The sequence below is a fragment of the Chaetodon auriga genome, chromosome 11, assembly GCF_051107435.1.
Source record: "Chaetodon auriga isolate fChaAug3 chromosome 11, fChaAug3.hap1, whole genome shotgun sequence".
Classification (NCBI taxonomy): domain Eukaryota; kingdom Metazoa; phylum Chordata; class Actinopteri; order Chaetodontiformes; family Chaetodontidae; genus Chaetodon; species Chaetodon auriga.
The window spans coordinates 15,622,880-15,643,147 of NC_135084.1; the positions used below are offsets into that span (position 1 = coordinate 15,622,880).

At 43.4% G+C, this 20,268-nt stretch overlaps 2 protein-coding genes across 3 annotated transcripts in view; both read right to left on the minus strand.

Moving 5' to 3' along the window:
• wnt8b (wingless-type MMTV integration site family, member 8b) overlaps window positions 1-18,025 on the minus strand; it is a 183,633-nt gene extending 165,608 nt beyond the window's left edge. The window contains exons 1-6 of one of the 2 annotated variants that reach the window (XR_013077784.1): window positions 17,839-17,964; window positions 16,904-16,937; window positions 15,789-15,927; window positions 15,052-15,177; window positions 14,230-14,372; window positions 12,349-13,032 (exon numbers count right to left, since the gene is read on the minus strand). Coding sequence is in view for 1 of the 2 variants with exons in the window: in XM_076743011.1 (XP_076599126.1) it covers window positions 12,463-13,032; window positions 14,230-14,372; window positions 15,052-15,177; window positions 15,789-15,927; window positions 16,904-16,937; window positions 17,839-17,909 (1,083 nt within the window). In the remaining variant the exon portion in view is untranslated. Of the gene's footprint in view, window positions 1-11,736; window positions 13,033-14,229; window positions 14,373-15,051; window positions 15,178-15,788; window positions 15,928-16,903; window positions 16,938-17,838 lie in introns of those variants that run through there. The other variant, XM_076743011.1, reaches the window with a different exon arrangement.
• Window positions 88-8,223, minus strand: hif1an (hypoxia inducible factor 1 subunit alpha inhibitor). The gene is made up of 8 exons (XM_076742815.1): window positions 7,804-8,223; window positions 4,348-4,598; window positions 3,640-3,788; window positions 3,361-3,506; window positions 3,126-3,232; window positions 2,663-2,726; window positions 2,455-2,565; window positions 88-2,130 (listed from the first exon to the last, which is right to left on the minus strand). Exons 1-8 carry the CDS (start codon window positions 7,981-7,983, stop codon window positions 2,074-2,076), a joined length of 1,065 nt encoding a protein of 354 aa, XP_076598930.1. The 5' UTR covers window positions 7,984-8,223; the 3' UTR covers window positions 88-2,073.
• Window positions 18,026-20,268: the final 2,243 nt, after the last annotated feature.

Sequence of the window (20,268 nt, forward strand, 5' to 3'; positions counted from 1 at the left end):
TCGCACTACCTAAGATAGTAACTCAAAAGCATCAAATGTTTTATTTCTTCATCACATCTTTCAGCAGTCATTCAGAACTCAGCAGTGTAGAACTTTGCAAACAAACTTTAATCAGAGGAACAAGGAGAGCACGTACTAAATGTTCAAAACAAAAGGGCGTTCATCCATGACAACATGCCTCTCGCTGTGAACCCTTTCAGTCCCACATTTAAAGCTGTTTAATGCCAGAGTGAAAACAGACATTCTGACCATAAAATAGACATGTAAAAATCAAGTCCTTGCAAAATTAAGTGCCATGCCGTCGTTAACAAGGCACATAACAGTAAACAGGGTTACCGTCGCAACAGAATCAGTCCTTCGTCAGGTAAGTTCTCTTTATGGAGGAAGTAGCCCCGTTCCATCATAGTGCCATTTGTATGAAACAGATATGCACATGATCAACAATCCAAAGGTTGAACCTTAATCAGACCGGTATGTAATTAAGTGATCGGGTATTCCTATTTTATAGTCCGCCAGTTAATGATTCATTCACTGTCACAGGCACAACCATGAACTGGTTTGTGTGGGTTTGGCACATCGAGCACAATATAAGAAATTATCTTCCCCTTTTGTTGAGTGTTTACAACAGTTCGAGAAAGCACTTCAAACACATCTTCAGAATATGGCTGCATGTCAGTAAAAATAAGTGCATTTCTGAGGATTGTTGACCTGAAGTGATCACGAGAGCAAGTTTTTCAACTGGAATTAGACTTTTGTACAAACTGCAGCATAATTTTAGCTGTGATCTGCTGCCTGTAATACAACACTGAATATTTGTATTGTAGCAGTATAGTGCATGGGCGAGGCAATGACAAATCAAGCTTAACATGCAGCTGCAAACCTGAACACTAGATGGGACATTATGTTGGACTGCAATGGCTGACACAGTGCATAAGCTACATCGCAACAGATTGTTGCTAGTTCAGTCCGTTAATCACATTAACATAAATCACTGAAGCAGCTCATAACAGTTTTAACCATCATATTCCCAAAAAACCAGCATCTGTAATTACTCCGCAAAGTTTACCCCAAAAACAGTAACTTCTTGTATTTTCTTTTAAATCCTAAAGTTAACTGTATTTGTAGCTGAAGCTGCTGTAATTTATATTCAGTGCCACCTCACCTATTACCGGCACGCAGAACAGAACATCCAATAGAGTCCTTGAAATAGAAATCAAACACGCAAAAGCATTAATAAAACTCAAAGCAGTCACTCAGCTAAAATGATTTAGCTGCAAGGAGTCACACAGTCCTGCAGCTCAACACGAGCCCCTTTCTTCCACACCCACGCACACTTTGGTTCATATTTCACCACCGTTTTTAATCACTGCACTTCTGTGTTTTATTACCGAGCCTATGCTGTCTTCTTTGCAACAGAAAATTCTTGCTGATCACTCCCCCAAAACCGCGTGGGTGGGTGTAGAGATAATGTAGATTACATGGATTAGTATTTCAAAAACACTTAGAAGACCTGTCATCTTTAGTGGTGTGAACCAAATCAGTTTTAAAGCTGTCATTGTGATGAACATGGAGAATGCAGTATGGTCATACATTTAGTAATCAGCTCACAACTGTGTTTTTACATGTATTTACAAAATGGCCTGTGTTTAACTGATGTGTATTGTACATATAATTCCCCTTGTCTCATCAATTACTGGTCAAAATGTTGAGGTTGTTCCAAAGGTACCGATCACAAACAACTTCTACTGCCTTCCACTGGCTTGTATTATCAGACCTTTGAGACTGGTTCACATAAATATATCTAGACATGAGCCAAACTAGGCGTCCTCTTCAAAAACTTCTTCAAGTAGGGCGAATTCCCATGAGTGTGTCACGTTTTCTGTAATTGTTGGATTTGCAATGACCATGGCACTCAGCGATGACCGAAGCAGAATGGTTTCAAGATGGCTGCTTATTGCCATGCAGTGATACGTAGCTCCAAAGTCAGAATGCGCTTTACACACGCAGCAGTCTCAACTTTCACATGCGTACAGTTTCAGAAGGAGTCTAGTTAACAGTTTAAAGGGCGGGGCTCTAACTGAGATCCTGGTCATATCGGCCATTGATCATTGTTTTCAGTAAAGGTCCAACCTACAGCAAAATAAAAAGATTTTCGGTTAGGATAAGCTGCTTCATATACTGTCAGACATGTTACTTTGTTTTATACACTGTCCCAGATTGCATAGATCTTTCCTTTGTACTAAATCAGGTAAGCCATAAATATTCACAGTAATTGGGTTGCTGGAAGGGTCAGCATGCCCCTGGGACTTCATGTAACAGGTGACCTAAATGTGGATCTGACTTGATGTTCTAGAAACTGGCAGTGCGACATTCATGCATGACTTCTGCAATCAGTACACTGACAACAGGAGAGAGTTTGAATAATAAAGAGTAGATAGAAGGAAGAGCTTTTACCTCATGTGGGTCGCCAAGTGCTTCTCCCAGCATCTTCTCGATATTTCTCATGATAGCTACCTTCTGATGAGCTCGCAAGGGGTACTCTATCCTCTTGGGTGTGGGGGCACCCTGTGCAAATGAGTCAAATGGGTGAGTGGTCATGAAGAGACATGCAGCAGCAGCACACGTGTTGGAGTAACGGCTGTATTGACTCAAATATGCGTACTTTGTACCAGAAGTTTACAGTGATGGTCACTCCGCCGTTCAACAGTGATTCAATGTGATGCCACCTGAAGAAAGAAGCAAAGCGTGGATCAAACAGTTGACCACCAAATTCTAATCAGCTCATCTTTGAGTCCAAGTGAACGTTTGTGCCAACTTTGAAGAAATTCCTTCAAGGCGCTCATGAGATATCGCATTCATGGGAACGGGACGAATGGATGGAGCTGTCGCCAGCATGGAGGCATAAAAACATTGATGAATAATTTTCAAACAGCCCAATGAGCAGTTAAATCAAAGAATATCATACTAAAATGCAGCAAGCATTAAAATACATCAGCCATCAGTGCATCCAAGAAACGCAATGCCCTGGAGATAATCAGCTGATTGAGTGGTGGAACTGAATTTAATGTTTTAGTGTTCGGGTACACGTCACTTCTACGGAAAGGCCGTACAGACGTAGTTCTTACCAGTACATGGGGATGTAGAGGACATCTCCTGGGCCCACAACAGCCTCATAGCCAACAACGTTTTTAAATTTGGGAAACCTCTCATAGTCAGGGTCATCAAAATCAACCTAGAAATGAAAGATATGGATTCATTACCAAACATGATCATACTGTCTTTATTTAATTGCTACTTTTCTGACAGAATAACGTTCACATTATCAAACCCTCTGTGGATTTCTACACATCCATGGCTTACTTGGCTCTGTCTGTCACAGGGGTGATGCACAGGGTAGGGATAGAGACATTCAAACTGGTCTGGAGGGAAGAGGATGCACCTCTTGTGGCCTTTGATCTGTGCAAAGAAGTTCTGCTGCTCGTCGTAATGCGCTGGTGTCACATTGCCTATAGTGAGGGAATATTAATAGAAAATGTGATGTGTGGAAAACATTGAGGGCAGCGGCGAGTGAGGAGCCAAATTATTCTACCTCGTACAACACAGACTGTGAGACTGCATTCCCTCTGTCAGATCTCTTACCCTCCATGCCGATGAGCAGCAGGTTGGATGTCAGCTGCCCCCAGTTTCTCTGGGCTTGCTGCTTGTTGATCCAGTTCCAGTTGAAACCGAGGAAGTCGAGAACAATCTTCTTCCCTACTGTGTCATTCAGGGTCTGCTGCAGATATACTCTGAAATGCATGAGACAATACACATGCAAAATGCATGAAACACGTTGTTCTACACCCAGAGACCTGAAGCAAGTCGCAATGCAGTTAATTTTCAGAAGTGCTACAACTGTGCCTGCAGGATATAAGCTTGTCCATAAGGCACTTGTACTTCAGCAGCCTATATTTAAAACATGAAGAACAGTATGACACTGAAGGAAGCAGACGGTGTAAATCCAAATAGATAAAAAAAAAAAACCATGTGAGCTCCAGCGAATTCACTTAAGTAAGTGATCTGTGTGTGTGTCACCAGGCCAAGTCAGGTCACAGTAATAGGCTTCTACCCTGACTCTCCTGTGTAAATGCTTAGTCATTCGGTCCACTTTGCTGTGCTGCATTGTATTTCATGACAGAAAACACCCCTCACTGTCAAGCACACCTGCAGCACAATCACATCTTGTTCCTAACACTTGGGTTTCTTTCCTGTTTGAGCTTCACAGAGAGGATTTTGTTTAGACTGAGCATCAGCCTGGACATAGCTTTCATCATCTTTAACTTCCAGCTAAAATATCCTATTTCTTACCTCTCCTCTCCTCCCATTTCCTCCGTCCTGTGCATTTTATCCACAAACTCAGAGAATTTCATTTCCAGTCGCCGTGACTTTGGGACAAAGTTCTCAAAATTGGCCATTTTTTTCTCATCGTAGTAGAGGAATCTGTGGTTTTCTGCAATGTATACAGAGAAGTCTCCATTTCCAATGTTCTCCTGGAGGTATGCAATGTCCCACTTCAGAGCTGGATACACAAGGTTTGTGTCTGTTAAGACTACCGGCTCCTGAAAACAGATAAATGACATTTCAATACAATATTAAAATACTGTACACTGTAAAAAGTGTGTTTATGCATGTGTACACTGAAAACAAGCAAGGAAAAATGCACTAAGGAATAAAAAAGTATGTTTGTCCATACTCATTTTAAAGTGCTGGTGGTATTTTTATTTATCTCGTGATCATACCATAGGATTTAAATGTTTCTTCTCAGGCTACAGCAGATGCATTTTGCACCGCAAGTAATAGTTTTACTTCAACACAAAAAGTGTCGAAGAGTAAAGTAAAAGGTGTGTTACATAAATATTTACAGTGGCTGCGTCTGTGTCATCTTGAGTCTGTCACAAAACGCCGAAATTACTCATACTTATATCCCTGTCGAGAGAAAACTTTTGAACAAAAGCTGCTGTGGCGCATCCCAGCAGCAGCGCAGTGTATGGGCACTGAGGGCTACGTGACTAACTGAACGTACACCGGTGGGCGCGCTCCCGCCGCCTGTCTCACTGCACCGGCTCTCGGTTTCACTTTCGCCGGAGAGCGCGGGGAGGTTTGCGGTTAAAATGAGGACAGAAAGCGCCGACGACTAACTTCAGTTTGACCGGTGTTAGGGTTGTGGCTTAAGGGTCTTTCTGTGTCTTTGCAGCTGCCAGCAAAGACACAAGCGGCCACGCGCGTTATCGGTCTTTAGGGCCATCACGCAGTACTGTAAAATAGTACATTTAACTTCTTCATGTATTGATTCTGCTGGACATACGGACTTGAGGACATACGGGGGGTGTCCCATATGTCCCCTGGGTTCCGCGCTCCACACTGACTTAACTGGGTCGGCGTTTTTCTGCAATAGTTCTAATACAGCGTCAGGATGAACGAGCCATATATGGACAGATCAACACTCTTCTTGTCACACTCTCGCACGCGCGTGTATGTGATTGGCCGTTGAGGAAGTGCTAGAATAATGTCAGCTGTTATACAGATTTTCTTTAGAGTAAACCGTTAAAGTAAATGTGCAAACCAGTACCGACTGCAATGAACACGGGGATACATGATGCATTTAAATGCATGAGTTTTTACATTTCATTCATGTGTCTTTCAGTAATATTAACTGCACACTATAACAAACCCTTATTATTCTATTTTCTAATTGATTTTGTTGCCCATTATTATCAGCTTTGTCTGCAAATTCCAGTTCACACACCAGTTTTTCACATCAGCCCAATGACTTCTTCGAAGCAGATTTAGAGCACAGAAGAACTGACAATTGTGTGTCACAGTAGACATTTCAGTGCAAATTATGAATCTCAGTGTTAACAAATTCGGGATGATCAGCACAAGTTTTGCGTATCACTACATAACTTTTAAAAATGTGTTTGTTTTTTAAATCACATGGAAGGAATACTCTTACCTTATAATTTTAAATAAATAAGCTGCATGTTCGAAAGTGCGTAAAAAAGTTCCTCGCTTGACCTGAGCCTCATTTGAATGTTACAAAGTTCAAATGTGGAGTGCCGGTTACTTTGATAAGATTGCTGTGTTATGTTGTCAACCGTTTCTCACGAGCAGACTATTGCAGGTTAGTGTGCTAGAGACTCATCAAAATCTCGGCGGAGAAAGAGAACCTGGTCAGTCTTGACAAGTATTGAAGGTCACAGTTTACACGAATAATGACTAGATATAAGGGAAAGGTTCAGCTATTTTGTCAGTTACCACTAACGTCAATAGCCATTACTCAGGTTCCTTTATCGAAACACAAGCCGCGAGTCAACCATCACCAACCAGGTGACCTGATGTGGCATCACTGACTGGATTACCCTTGTTCCAATCTCTGAACCAGCCGGCTATCATCTGACCATGATTCCGCCTTTTGTGGCAACCATAGATGCTTTATTACAATAGATGATGCATTACAAGGTGTGCCAATGATATGAAATGGTACACACTTCCTGTCACTTCCTGTCTCCGAGGTGGGCGTGGTCAGAAGTGTTGTGATGGTGGTGTGGATGGATGTCAAAACAGTACAACACTAAATACAGAAGAAATTTGATGTTTAGGCATTCTGACTCTAACTTGCTTACTTTTTATTTTACAGAGTTAGGAAGTCAAGCCTGATCCAGAGTGATCGGCACAGAGAGGCACACAGTTTATCAAGTAAAGACTGGTATTGGATCTGCACCCAATTTGGGCCAATATCCAAACCCAAGGTATCTATATCCGGACTGATATGGTCGGATTGGTCCAACCTGAATAAAAAGATATCTGCATGAAACTTCACATAAATAATTTGTTCAAACCTCCACCAATAACCTAAATCGTCATCAGACATCAGCCAATGGGTTCCAAGGTGGCGTTTCAGCCAGTGTGCCCCACCCCTTTCGCCACACAGACTGTTTACATGGATACAACCACAGCCTGATTGGTCAACACTGCTCAGACTACAAAGGAACTACACACAGAAACCAGAAAACTTCCTATAGCAAAATCCTGTCCCTTGCCACCAGATTCTGCATCCATGTGCACACATCTGTTGACAGAGTCTTGAGCCTGAATCCAAATGGGCTTTGCAGTTATTTTGCTGTCATTCCCAAAAATACAAAGAGATATCTGGTTATGTCACACTTTGGTCTTCTTACGTAAACACACAGATGATCAAATGTGAAATATGCCTCTCACTTCACACTCACTTAGGGATGCAATTTACTGTCAATAAAGCAGATTGTGAGGAACAAATTCATTTAACAGGGAAACTGGAATTGGGAAATTTGGTGCATTTTTGCTTGAGAGAAAACTGATTAATGATTAATAAAGTATCAAAATAGCTGCGAATATTTTATCTATAACTGCACTATGTGTTTCAGGTCAACAGATTTATCTCTGAACAGGTCAATGTGATCTCGCCATACAAACTAAAATACGAGCCGACAAAATTAGGCCAGCGTGACATCTCTGAATCAACTTCCATGTTATGATTAACTCTTTCACCTAAGATCAGCTTCAGAAAAAAAACTAATTATATACAGTTCACAGTCACTGTCATTGCCTCACTTAACATGTCTTCTAACCTTACACTGTTTCCAACACAGTCGCCAGTCTCCTGCTTCTTGACTCAAACTCTTATCAGGGTTTTGTGGTGCAGGTTGTTGTGGTTCTCGCTATGAAGATGTCAGATTAATGAGGCAAATAATGTGTATTAGAAGTTTTAGCAAGCTAACGGTTTACCTCGTTGTTCATTAGTATGTCTGCTCTGGGGTCCGTGTGAGACAGTCTAGGAATCGGCTTAGTTGGGAAGGAATATTTTCGGAGCTGAGACTCGTCCCAGCCCCTGCTCTGCACGCCAGTGAAGCCGGCGCAGCCTTCGCTCTCCGCCGCATCAGCCTCCACAACAGTCGCCGCTGCCATGTTCGTCGATAAGCGCCGATTAGCCGCCTGTGTCCTCCTTACAATGAAACACCCAGAGTGTGGCTTCTCTTCCGGACTCGAACCCGCAAGGCTCCGGAGTCAGCGGCGGGATTATCATACAATCTTCTCCATTCACTGTTTGTACATTAATGATGTGCGCGGACGTCCGGACGCCAGCGCTCGCTCGGGCTCTGTTCCGTGTAGGTGTTTACACACCGTGTTGACAGCCAGAAAACAAACGACACAGTGGGACTGAAACAGTCAGGAACACACTCGGCTAATGTTATAGCCGCAATATCGGACAGCGACACCTACTGCACTGGATGACTAAGCGCTCATGTTGTAATGAGTTGCCCGTGCTGCTAGAGGGCGCCACTGTACTTGCCTTTCTTGCAGTTTTTCAGAAACTTGTTCTTAAACTTGGAAACATTTACAGCTCTACATTACAATGCCCTCTTATCTTGCGCGATAAAATCTGCATGCGGGGATCAACATTATATCAGAAGATTTACACAAGCACATATTTGAAGTACTTTCTCTTTTTTTGAGTATTTCCCATTTGTGCTAATGTATGCTTCTACTCTGCTACATTCTGGAGGGAAATTTTGTTCCTGTTACTTATTTTACTTCTTTTTTTTTCACAGCTGAAGTTACCCTTCAGAAGAAGACATGTCACAGATTTAACTACAGGAAAGTATAAATATATATTTTTACTTTTATTTACTGCTGATGCCTACTTCTTCTACCAGTGCTGGTCTGAGTCGTGCACTCTAAAGTAAGAAGCAATATTGCAGAGTAATGTCAGTGAAGTATAACACAGGACACAACACAGAAGTTGTCCCTGCTCTCTTTGTCTTTCTGTCTATGAGAGATATGGTAATGAAGCACAAAACAAACACTTTTGAAATGCTAAGCCAATATTTGACTATGGTCCTCATTGCCTCACCATTACTGTATTGATCAGTGCGCAATCATTCTTCAGATTGCAGTGCACACTGTACCTTGCTCAGTGGACTGGTCCGGCTCAGTTTAGTCAATAGCAGGCTGATGTTGTAGTAGAATGAGTACATCTGTTCAATCAGTCTGATCACTGGTGCTCTGTATTTTTACCCTTTTTGTTACAGCTTTTGAAAGCCACAAACAGGCCTGAGTTTGGCTCAAAGGTACAAATGCATTACATTATCTTTTTCTGTAAAACCTGATACGTCTTGTATGTTTTCTGTAGAGTCAGGCTTTATCTGCAGATTTCCACCACAGGGACTAGTTTGGGCCCCCTGGTGGGTTCCCATGCTCGGTGTTTCCTGTGCAGATCAGTGAGCTGAGCTGAGCTGATCCCTCTGATGCTCCTCTCTGCCCATTCTTCGCAGACACCCACAGCCAGGAGACTGACCACCCCGGTGAGCCTCAAGAAGCCTGTATCTCAATCCTGCTGATAGCAACAACCACACCACTGCTGTCCCGTCCCCAACAGATGGACTGCTGTCAAAACAAAGACACTGTTACAATATCATGATGAGTCAAAGCATCTCATTACTGCTGCAAACCGCCTCTTGAGCTAATGCTATAACTGCTAAAAAATCAGCACAATAATAATAACAGCACATCGTAGACGTCCCACTCATCTGTACTCATCTGTGTTGGCTTTCTCTCACATTCATACTGACCCTCGCCCCTCCAGGTGTTGTAGGTCCAGAACCCCTAAGCCATAAATCCTATTAGTCAAGGATTCTCTGAAGCATTATAAGTCGTTTTCCCATCTTTCATTGATTGCTTTATCACTCGCTACCTGAGAGAAATTGGCTCCCTTCGTGCAACTTTTTCTCTGTATTATTTATGTCAGAGTGGTGTTGCAGAACCACAAAAGTATGGATTTAAACAAAAAACATGTAATTTCACTTTTAACCAAAACTCTAAGTTTGATAGCAGTTGTCTTTTGACTCTTTTAATGTTGTCAGTGGTGTACAGTAAAAAAAAAACAGTGACACATTTCAATCAATAGTCTCGAGTTCCCCACACAAGTTCAAACTAACTGTGAGAAAGCATCTGCTTAAAAACCCCACTCTTCCTCTGTGGTGTCACCTCTCTCCTCCGCCACCTCGGGCTCAAGTGTTATGGCAAATTGAAGGTGGCAGGGCAGACCTGAGAGACGGAAGTTCAGGCCCCTCGGTCGGAGGTCGTGTCACTCTCTGGGTGGGGGGAAATTGCGTAGAGTCACGATCAGTGTTCTGTGCTGTTTCACACGCTCACACGCTCATCTCCCTTCCCTTTTTGCATTCGTGTGGTTTCGAGGGAACGACACTGATATGGAAATTGTGAGAGCAGAAGAGACAAACGAAGACTGAGACGTGCATGTTTTGGTAGGTCTGTAACTCAGGCCTTTCCATAATGTTATGAACATAAGAACACACAGTGATTAATGACAACTACAGAGCATTGTACAAACATGCAAAAGCATATATATGTACAGTAAGTGGGAAATTTTCTGCTGAGGGTGACCCAGTGCAAGACTCTCATAATTAAGCACAGAAGGAGCCCAAATAGGAATTGATGCATTCAAAACACTGAGTTTAAAGTGGCTTTGTTAGCTTTAATCCAAGATGTGTGTCCTAATTCAAATTTTCTGTAAAATACTCTGTTGTCCTCTCTATCGCGGTAAATTGCAGCGCTTCCACAGAGCCGCAAGGCAAAAGCTTGGTATGCTGGGCCTTTTGTTGGTGACAGGGTTTTTGCTGCATGCCAGGCAGAGCAATCCAGCGAGCCCACAGGGGTCATCGGAGGAGGGAGGAGTTTTGATTATGATCACTGTTTGGTAAATAAGATGTCAACAAGGTGTTTCCTTGACACTTTATTGAGTAAAAGGAGGAAGGTGCAGAAATGAACACCCCCTTCTCAATGGGACCTCTAATCTCCTCTTTCATGTCCCATCTCGTCTGAAGGGTTTCGGTTTCGGCTGCCATGTGCTAGTCTGCCTGGGCCTTGCACTTCTTACTTGCAGGTGGGGTGAGTATCCTGGCAAGCATGTGTTTATAAAACCCACTTGTTTGGGCACAATACTTGAACTAACTTCTTTTGAGAGAACAGTGTGAATCTGTGCAAAGCCTTTTCCCAAAGTCCTTTAGAAGGCGACGGCCCATTGAGAGTGGAGAAGAAGGGATTACCTTCCTCGACAGTGGTGCATTTCCGAGAGAGCTGATTAGCTCTGCATTCATTGTTAAATCGAGCAAAGGAAGGCCCTAGAGGAGTGAAAGGATCCAAATAGGTGGGCCCAGAAATAAAACAGCCGCAGGAAGCCCTGCACAGGCAGCCCAAAGTTTTCCCAACATTTCTTTCCCCCACTCCTAAGGAGGTGCGGCGTGAAAAAGGAGATTAGCATACAAAATTAGAGGCGAGATGATTTTTAAGGGCAACTTGCCTCATGCCCTCCACCCCCACAGCCCCACTCTGTCTGGACAAAGTTAATTAAACTAGTATTAAACAGTAAAGAAACTTCCAAGCGCTTGGGAGTTAGGGGGCTCTTTGAGGATTACCATGATGAGGGGGAGAACGGGAGGTATTTGCTGAGGCGAAATTGAGAAAGGCGTGATGGAACGAGGAGTTCGCTGGAAAGTTTTCTGTTCTTGTCGGTCTGCCCCAGAGTATCCGCACCGCAGCGTGAACAATGTGAAGAGTGAGGTTGTGTTTACAGCAAGCCATCAGATATTACTGTCTCAAAGAGCGTGTTAAAGAAGGACGAACACTTTCCTCAGGCTGAATGATACACAAGGTCGAAGGATTTATTATTCTTTCATTACATTTTAATAGAAAACAAACCAACCAAGGGGGCTAACAATCAAGCAAAACTAGGAAATGCTGTGCAATAAATTAACAATGTACAGTACAAAGTGCTTCATTTTATATACAATTAAATACATCAAGAGGGCAGCAAAGGTCAGGGCGAGTCAGATGATGGGAGACTGTCTCCCAAAATGTCAAAATGTTTCAAAGCTTGGCAGTGATAGTTGAAAAATGTGAAGTTTACTGCTATACATAATGTACAGCCTGATTTTAAAAAAGCTAATTATGCCATAGCTCAATAGTCAGATCAAAAAGTAATAACCGTTTAAGGTTTTTGTGTATGTCTGAAAATAAATAAATCATGTTGTGGAGAATTTCGAAGCCAGAGAAATACTCTTCAAATGCCCAGTGACTTTTCAAAATGTCGTAAAAAGTATAAAAAAATATATCTTAAATACATTTGTACCAAAAATTCTACAAAGTCGTAAAATCTCCCCTTCCCATCTCCTCAGACTTTGTGCACATCCCACTGTCGTTAACTTTCAATACAAAACTGACAATGAAGGTGGTTTGAAATTGTATTTTTACTACGTTTTTTTTTGTCCAAAAACACACACTATGTGGACATGCACAGTGAGTTTGGGTGTAGACGGGAGCTGCAGTGGTACAAATATGATGGCAGCAGGGGAGAAGTGATGAAGATGCTCAGTGCTTCTTCCTCAGCCTGAGGTTCTTCCGGCGGCTGCTGGCACTCTCATTTCTTCCCCTCTGACCTCCTCTCTTAACACAGAAGTATTTGGTCACTGTCTTTCTACACTGCTCACACTTCACCGCACAGCACCAGTGGAATTTACAATTACAGCTCGACACCATCTCAGCTTTGCGCTCCTCCACAGCCAACCCGCACTCTCCACAAAGCCTCTTGCAGCTCCGCTTCTCCCACTTGCTCAAGCTCTTGCCCTTCTTGAGGCACTCGCGGCCCTCCGTGCCCGGCAAACCCAGAGTGCGGTTTTCCAGGCAGTAATCGGGGGAGTCCTCAAGGTGGACCAGCTCTTTGCGAGAGATGGAGCTGAAGGTCTCAGCGATGGCCCCCCGGCTGGCCGCGCTGTTCCCGGCTCCTCGGAGGAGATCCACCTTCAGGGCCCTGTGGTACTTCTCCTTCAAGTAGTTCCCCACCTCCCTGAACTCTGGCAGCTGCAGCCAGCAGGTCTGAGTGGTGCAGCTTCCTGAAACCCCGTGGCACTTACATGTCCTCTGCATGGTTCCCTTCACCGCCTGGAGGCACAGAAATGACGGAAAGAGGCAAGATTCACTTTATTCAAATGTCTTTAAGTTTTACTGCATTGAAGAATGTGAGTGTGAAAACAAAGAAATTGATTCTGTGGTTGAGAGTATTCATATGCATACATGTGTTTAAGTATGTGTGTGTAAAATGGGACAGGATGTCCATTGTCACTTGATTGATGTGTTGTCAAATTAACGGATTGTATTCCCGAAGTTTTCCAGCTAAGTAAAAAAAAAGGGTTGAATACGCTGAAAGGAAGAAATGATAGCTCCGAGGTCCATTGTTTCTTTGTCGTCCTGTGCGTTTCCTGACTTTACCCGACACAAAACAGCTGTCAGTTGAAAAGGGACGTTTTCTCTCCGTGAGGAGGGGATGAACTTTCTGTTGAGGTGAGGCTGAATCAAAGTTTCACATTGAGCCCCATTGTCCCCCCAGAAGAAATAGGAGTATTTATTTAGCATGTTCATTATCAACATGTTTTCCAGTGTGAGAAGACCCAATGGAGAGTCCCATTGAGTGGAGAAATGAAAAAGGAGTTTTTCTCTCTTTCTATCCCCATTTTTTTCTGTTACAATGATGCTCCAGGTGCCATGGGGATCCTAGGGCCCAACAGGGGGGAGCAAAGGCACCGTAAACAAAGAGCACTTCAGCTGCACGCCTGTGGTCCCCTCAGACTCCCTCAGGGCCAAACAAAGCCCAACATAAATGTGGGATCCTTATTGCAAGAATAAAACTAAACACTTATTTTAAAAAGCAGCATAATACAGAATGCTGTACAATGTCTGGCTCCCCAGGATCTCTAATTAAGCTTGCACCAGTGATCCTGAGATTCTCGAGTTGAGGTATTGTCATAAGGGGCATTCAGCGCTGGTAAATAGGCCCTTCTGGTACACCGAACACACTGTTATTATTGGGGACGAGTGGCACCTCACTTATAGTGACGTGAAAGGGATGCTTGGGTGGCACACTCAGTGTAATTCTGAGAAGGAAAGAAAATGATTCAAAAGGTGCTTTACACTGTGCAATCAGTTGGAGGGCCAGGAGAGATTCCCCAGATTTCAACCAAGCCGCCACCCAGTTTAAATACTGTATGGTTCAAATCCAGGCAGATTTTTTACTACATCTTATGTTAAGGGCTCATCTCTCATTGCCAAGTGGATGGCGTGAATTAAGATCACCTACTGTACCTTGCGTCCAGCCTCGTTATTATGAAGATTCATAGCCGCCCGCGCATCCTGCCCAGTCTCCAAGGCGTCGACAAATTGCTTGGAGATGGCCTCACCAAAGCCGACATTGTCGCTGCAGCCGCCCCAGAGCCAGCCGTGACCACCTAGGGGAACAAAAAAAGAAGTTAAACTTGGCAATTTGATTCAAAAATAAGAAACAAAATGCATCCTGCCACACAGACGGACAGGTGACAAATTACAGGAAGAGCTGACTTAGTGAGGCATTAGACCAGAACTCTACTGGAGGGATGGACACCATTCTCTCAAAAGATATTTGGTGCTTCCTGCGATGGTGGTGCAGAGCGCTGTCTAACACGTCAGTCCAATATCTCCCATAGGTTTTCAACTCAGTGCAGATCTGTTGGCTGCAAAAGCCACAGCGTGTGAGTCACGTCATTTTCATACTCATCAAACCGTTCAGTGACCCCTTGCGCCCTATGGATGGACACATCCTGGAAGAGACCACTCTCATCAGGATAGAAATGTTTCATCATAGGATAAGGGTGATCACTCAGAACAACTTTGTTTCAATTTGCAGTGACCCTTCCCTCTAACGGGACAAGGGGACCCAAACCATGCCTGCATCAGGCCTCTACAGCATATCACAGCCACCAGATCCCATCACCGTGGGGGTCAAGCAGTCAGGCCTGTGCCGTTCTCTTGGTGTCTCTCTGCTGCCGACTCTCCACTCCACTATTGAGGCTCCAGCTTTAATTTGTCACCCGTCTGTGTCAACCTCTGCTGCTGTGGGTATTCATGTACAAATCTGTGTATTTCTCTGACCTCGCTGTCCATTCCTGCTGTCATCACAGCCACAGTTGTCAAAGTCTCCAAGACTGCAGTTCCTGGTTAAAGTGTACATGACTCCAGCCGAGCTGATGGCATGAACGAACGCAGTCTCCCGATTTGCTGTCGACAGAGAGGCTCATTAACCATCTTGTAGATTTTATACATTATGGTACAATCTGTAAGTCCCATTACCTGCACACCAAGTTTCAGCTCTCATATTATATATCTAGTGCCACTTTTATTTCAGAAAATGGCTCAAAAACATTTGTCTTAATTATACAATTTCAGGACCATGAAACTTGGCATCTTCACCTCTAAACTGTAGCCACATGAAGTTGATTTGGTATGTCTTAACACATGTGACTGTTTGTCTTGCGCATGTGGGAAAATTGCTCTTATAAGCTGCAAATAGAGGCAGCGATTCTGGTGGATGTTGTGAAATGGATTAGCGTGTTTGTTTTGCCTCTAGCGACCGTGCCCACTGTAACTCTCCCAAAGGGTGGTGAATGTTTAGACTGAGCAAACATCTCTATTTCACAAAGGAAATTAAAAAAAAAACTCCCCTTTAACACAGAAACTCAAACACAAGCAATGCAGTTACAAAACCTCTTTTAAAATCCATTAGGCGTGTTCCCCATTTAGAAATGGAGCCTCTCTGCTCCCCTGCTGCAGTGTAGAGATGTCTGAGCTGGTGTTCAGGGCCAGCCGGTCCCCGGGGACTCTGGACTTACCGCTGCGCAGGCTGCTGTGTGTGGACAGCTGCAGAGCTCTCTCGGGGCAGTCCCAGCGGTCCCATGCAAACTGGTATTTGCACTCCTCAATGCCACTCTGAGCTCCTGCTGCCACGCTGCTGGAGTAGATCAGGTACGCCTGCAGCAGCAGAGATGAAGGAAATATTTTAAACCCGTAAAATACTGCAGTGGCACCAAAGCATCTGGCATGATTCTGATACACAGATATGCACCTATCATGAAAATTAGCATCATCTTTGCAGAAGATTTACCTGATGCAACTTTAATAAATCATCATTTAGTAAATCCAACACAATCAGTGGAGTATATATATATGTATGTTCTTATGTATTTTCAGCCTGAGTCTTCATACAGATGCCACTTGAAGAGCGTCAGCGGTCACAACAAATCATAAGGGCACTTCTGGTGCTCTGGAATTGTAAAATCAAGTGTTATATGGTGATTTGAACCAGTCTCAGCCTCTCTTACATTTATATCTTCCTCTTGGGTGTTTTACCCGTATTCACATGATACCACTGTCTTGCTTTCTCAAGTACTTCAAAGCAGATAAGATAAGCAATGTTTTGGAGATTGAGTTAGTGCTCATTGTCAGTTTCATGACGAAAACAACTAGATTTAAACATTATTATGCTTTTTAAACTCTCTCAGCCGCAGTGAATACGATGAAATACGCTCTGTCCTCAGCTTTCGCCTGCTGCTTGTTCAGCCTGTGTGAACGATAATATAACTAATATGTGTCAAGTGGCCTTTGGGGAGATGGAGTACCACCTCTTTCACAGGGGTCTGGCTCACTAATGATGACCACCCACTACAGCAATGCCTGCCCTCGCCCCTTAAAACATTCAACCGGCAGAGACACACAGCCCCTGAATAAGGTCAAGTGTACGGAGGGGAGCAAAAAAATCACAAAGGGCCAAGAATATCACTGATATAGCGTTAGTGCCCCTGTTGCATACAGACAGGTAGCAGAGATCATCAATTCACTTGAGTTAAGACATCACAAAGATGACGAGCCTGCACAGAAAGCATGTCCTCTCTGCCGGTCTCTTTTGGGAAAAGGATGAGGAGAAAAGATCAAAAGAAAGTTGGCTTACCTTGGGTCCAGTCATCAAGAAATTATTCACTGACCTGGAAAAGGAGACAGCTTATTCACTCAGGGAAGCTCAGTGTCCTTCACGAATTCCTCTGCTAACATCTCTCATTAGTGCGCTTTGTAACATGTTAAACCGTGACACCAATTTGTATCCAAACCTCTGCGAACAATACTGCTGAGTTTGTTAAAAAAAAAAAAAAAAAAAAAAAAACATTTATAGAAATGTTAAAAATGACAGGTTGTAAAAAGTCCCACTGGCTGCAGTTTGTGCTTTCTGTTTGGACATAATGCAGCTGTCAGTGTTGCTATCAATGCTCACGGTTTTCTCACTTTATACTGAGCCATCGGGTCTGACATTATAAATGTTAACAAAAGGCATTAATAAATGGTTTGATTTATCAAGTTTGCAATTTTAAGTGTTGGTGAATTGTTTAAAAAATAGATTTTGGTCCTGATTGTCTGCAGGACTTTTTTTTTTTCCCCCTCAAATAAGTGGTCAGATGGTATAACCAGTGAAAGGGAGCTTGTACAACCTGGCAACCCAACAGCTGTTCTTACTAATGGCATAAAAAATATTGATAAATAATAATTAAATGATTAATTAATACATAAACTCTTTATAAAAGGTGGCTCATTAAAAAGTGATGCTGCCAAAAATGAACAAATCCAGTTACTATTTATGTGAAAACGCAATAATTTCCTTATTTCCAGTTGCCAAATTGCTCAATTACGTGACTTCATTTGTCATTTTATGCCTTTTGAATAATATTCTAGTGGCTGATGAGAGGAAAAAAAATATCTAAAATTAGGAAATTAGGGCTTACAAACAATTTCATACAGACAACAGTGCTTTTGCTGCATATATTTGAAATGAACATCAGGACACAAAACAAACTGCACAAAAAATAAGAAAAAAAATATCATAATCAAACTCACCAGCAGCAGTAAGACCTCATGTGAGCCAGGAGAATGAAAATGTAATAGAAAACCTCCAAATGCATGAACATCCTGACAGGTGAGGGGGATGACGGTGAGTCTGAGCCCGTCCAAAGCCTGCAGACAGTCAAACGATGGAGAGGAAACTGAGCTACCAGCGCAAGAACCTTCACCGGGGCTTCCAGGATTCAAGGAGGGGGCTCTGAAATGGAGCTGCTCTCGTCCCAACGAGAGATTATCTGCTTAATTAAAGATTTTCCCCCTTCTTACTCTCTTGACCAATCAGAGGTATTGCACCAAGGAGAGACTGAAATGATCAAAAGGGCACCCTGGGCCTTCAGGGCCGGGCAACGGTAGGTTCCCTGCCTCCATTCAACAGCAAAGGAAGATCTGTTTAATCCTATAGGAAAAGTGTAACACTGATCCCTTGAATTTCAGCCTCGGAAAAAAAAGTTTATTTAAGCTATCTGAGGCGCTGCTGATTGTCAGGGATTAGTGGAAGATAGTCCTCTGGATGGCGAATGTGTTAGTTTGATACGGGCACGAAAGACAGGTCCAAACTGCTCGTCCTGGAAGTAATTCATGGTTTCACAAAGGTGTGATTGAATCACTGTTTATCGCCCTGAACCACAAGGATTGACACTCACACGGAGAGGCGATCAGAAGTGTCATTTGAGCATTTCATGTCAAAAGGGGCCAGACTGCGTCGTTAAATTTGCGTACATTTACGACACATATATCCACAAAAAGGGGCATCTGCAGGTGGATGCGTGACTGTTTCTCAGTACAATCAGCGCGGATCATCCAGTTTTTCCATCCAACTATAGTCGCAGAATTGGATGTGATGATGTTTTAGTTGTTATTCAGTCACCTGCAAATAAGAAAACGACACACAAATAGTGTAACTTTCAGTTGTATACAATGTATATGCACATGGCGCATAATGAATTCTCTTGGTTCCGGGGTGCCACTTATTAACGTTTTCCTGTAATGTTTTAATCATTAAAATTTACCAGTGACACGACTTGCATTTCAAACAGAGAATTACTCTGCGCGATGATCCTCCCATCAGAAAAGAAAAGGCGGATGGAGCCAGAGTGAAGGCCTGACCAGATATGGGACATTTGCATCACTAATCCAGACGGTCCCTACTAACACTGCATGAAGGGTTATTCCTCAGTAACCCCGTCTGACCCTTAGGACCCTTTCCTTTGGCACAGGCAGCCCTTTAGCAATCTTCTTGTGTGCAAATTAGGATTAGAGAGGGGGGGGGGGTGATTTGCAGGGGAGTGGGACTTCTGAGGGATGTTTTTGGATTAAGATTTAAAGAGGAATGATTTGTAAAATGTGACAACTGCAGGATCCACCCCGTTGTTTTAGCATTCCAGCCGCAAATGTGCGCAGTTCTGCCTGTCATCTCCAAACTGTCCTCAGAATGTGAAATATAGCGGCACTTGTATCTTTTCCACACATTTAATGGCATGGGATATGCGCCAAATCAGACATGATAGCTATAAACAAAATGAGAAAACATTCGTCATTTATCTGAATCATTTCAGTCGACTAAACTGTGACATCTGATCCACTGAAAAGTCCTTTATGTTGCACAAGTTGGAGCTAAAAGCGTCTGACTGACCACAGCGCAGCGTCTGAGCCGTCTGGCAGCGTGACCACACCGAGGTGCTACATGCCGTGAGGAGGATGGCCTGACAGTCAGCAGCCAATGGACAGAGGGCTGATGTCACTGCTGGGGCAACGGAGATCAGCAGTGGTGGGACCACTTACAGTACATGTGGACCGACTCGTGGCTGCACTCTGTGGCAGCATTTTGCCAGAAAAATCACCAATAGCGACAAACAAGTCACACCGACTGTTTTTCTAGGGAACAGAGGAGGATGCACTGTGCTGGCCGGTGCTTTGATTTGCTATGAAGTAATTCCCCAGCAGAGGGAGCAAGCTCACACATGCTTTTAATGGTTGAAAGATGTGGTGATAACAACTAAAACCCCATGACCCCAGTGATGAAAGTCTCCTTTTGCTTGCCCACTCCTGAGCCAATCAGATAATGGAAGCTAGCAGCTTCAGCAGGCCTGGTACATGGCCTCAGCCCATCTGACCACCGTAAGACTTAAAAACAAGAACACAGCAATGGCCAAAAAAAAAAAAAGTCTGCAGGAGTGCAGAGTTGCAAAACATTCGTCCGTATCTACAGAAATCTCAAGGTCTTCGAGGAATGCGCAGACAATATCTGCAGATATTTTAAATATGTATGGTGGTGTCACGGGTGCAGCCATGTTTCAACAACGTCAGATGTGTGTGTGAGACAAATGAGTCAAGCATGACCAGCTGAGGTAGATCCCCCATCAGCACAGGCACGTGGACAGTAGAGCCGGCTGCTAATTAACAAGAACAGCATGTGCAAAAACAGGA

What these genes read in the sequence shown, in the direction of transcription:
- hif1an (XM_076742815.1), bottom strand. Translation starts at nt 7,983, where the DNA reads ATGGCAGCGGCGACTGTTGTGGAGGCTGATGCGGCGGAGAGCGAAGGC. An exon ending in GAAATGGGAGGAGAGGAGAG is followed by an intron (nt 3,789 to 4,347) that starts GTAAGAAATAGG and finishes CATGCATTTCAG; the next exon opens with AGTATATCTGCAGCAGACCC. An exon ending in CACTTGGCGACCCACATGAG is followed by an intron (nt 2,131 to 2,454) that starts GTAAAAGCTCTT and finishes ATTTTGCTGTAG; the next exon opens with GTTGGACCTTTACTGAAAAC.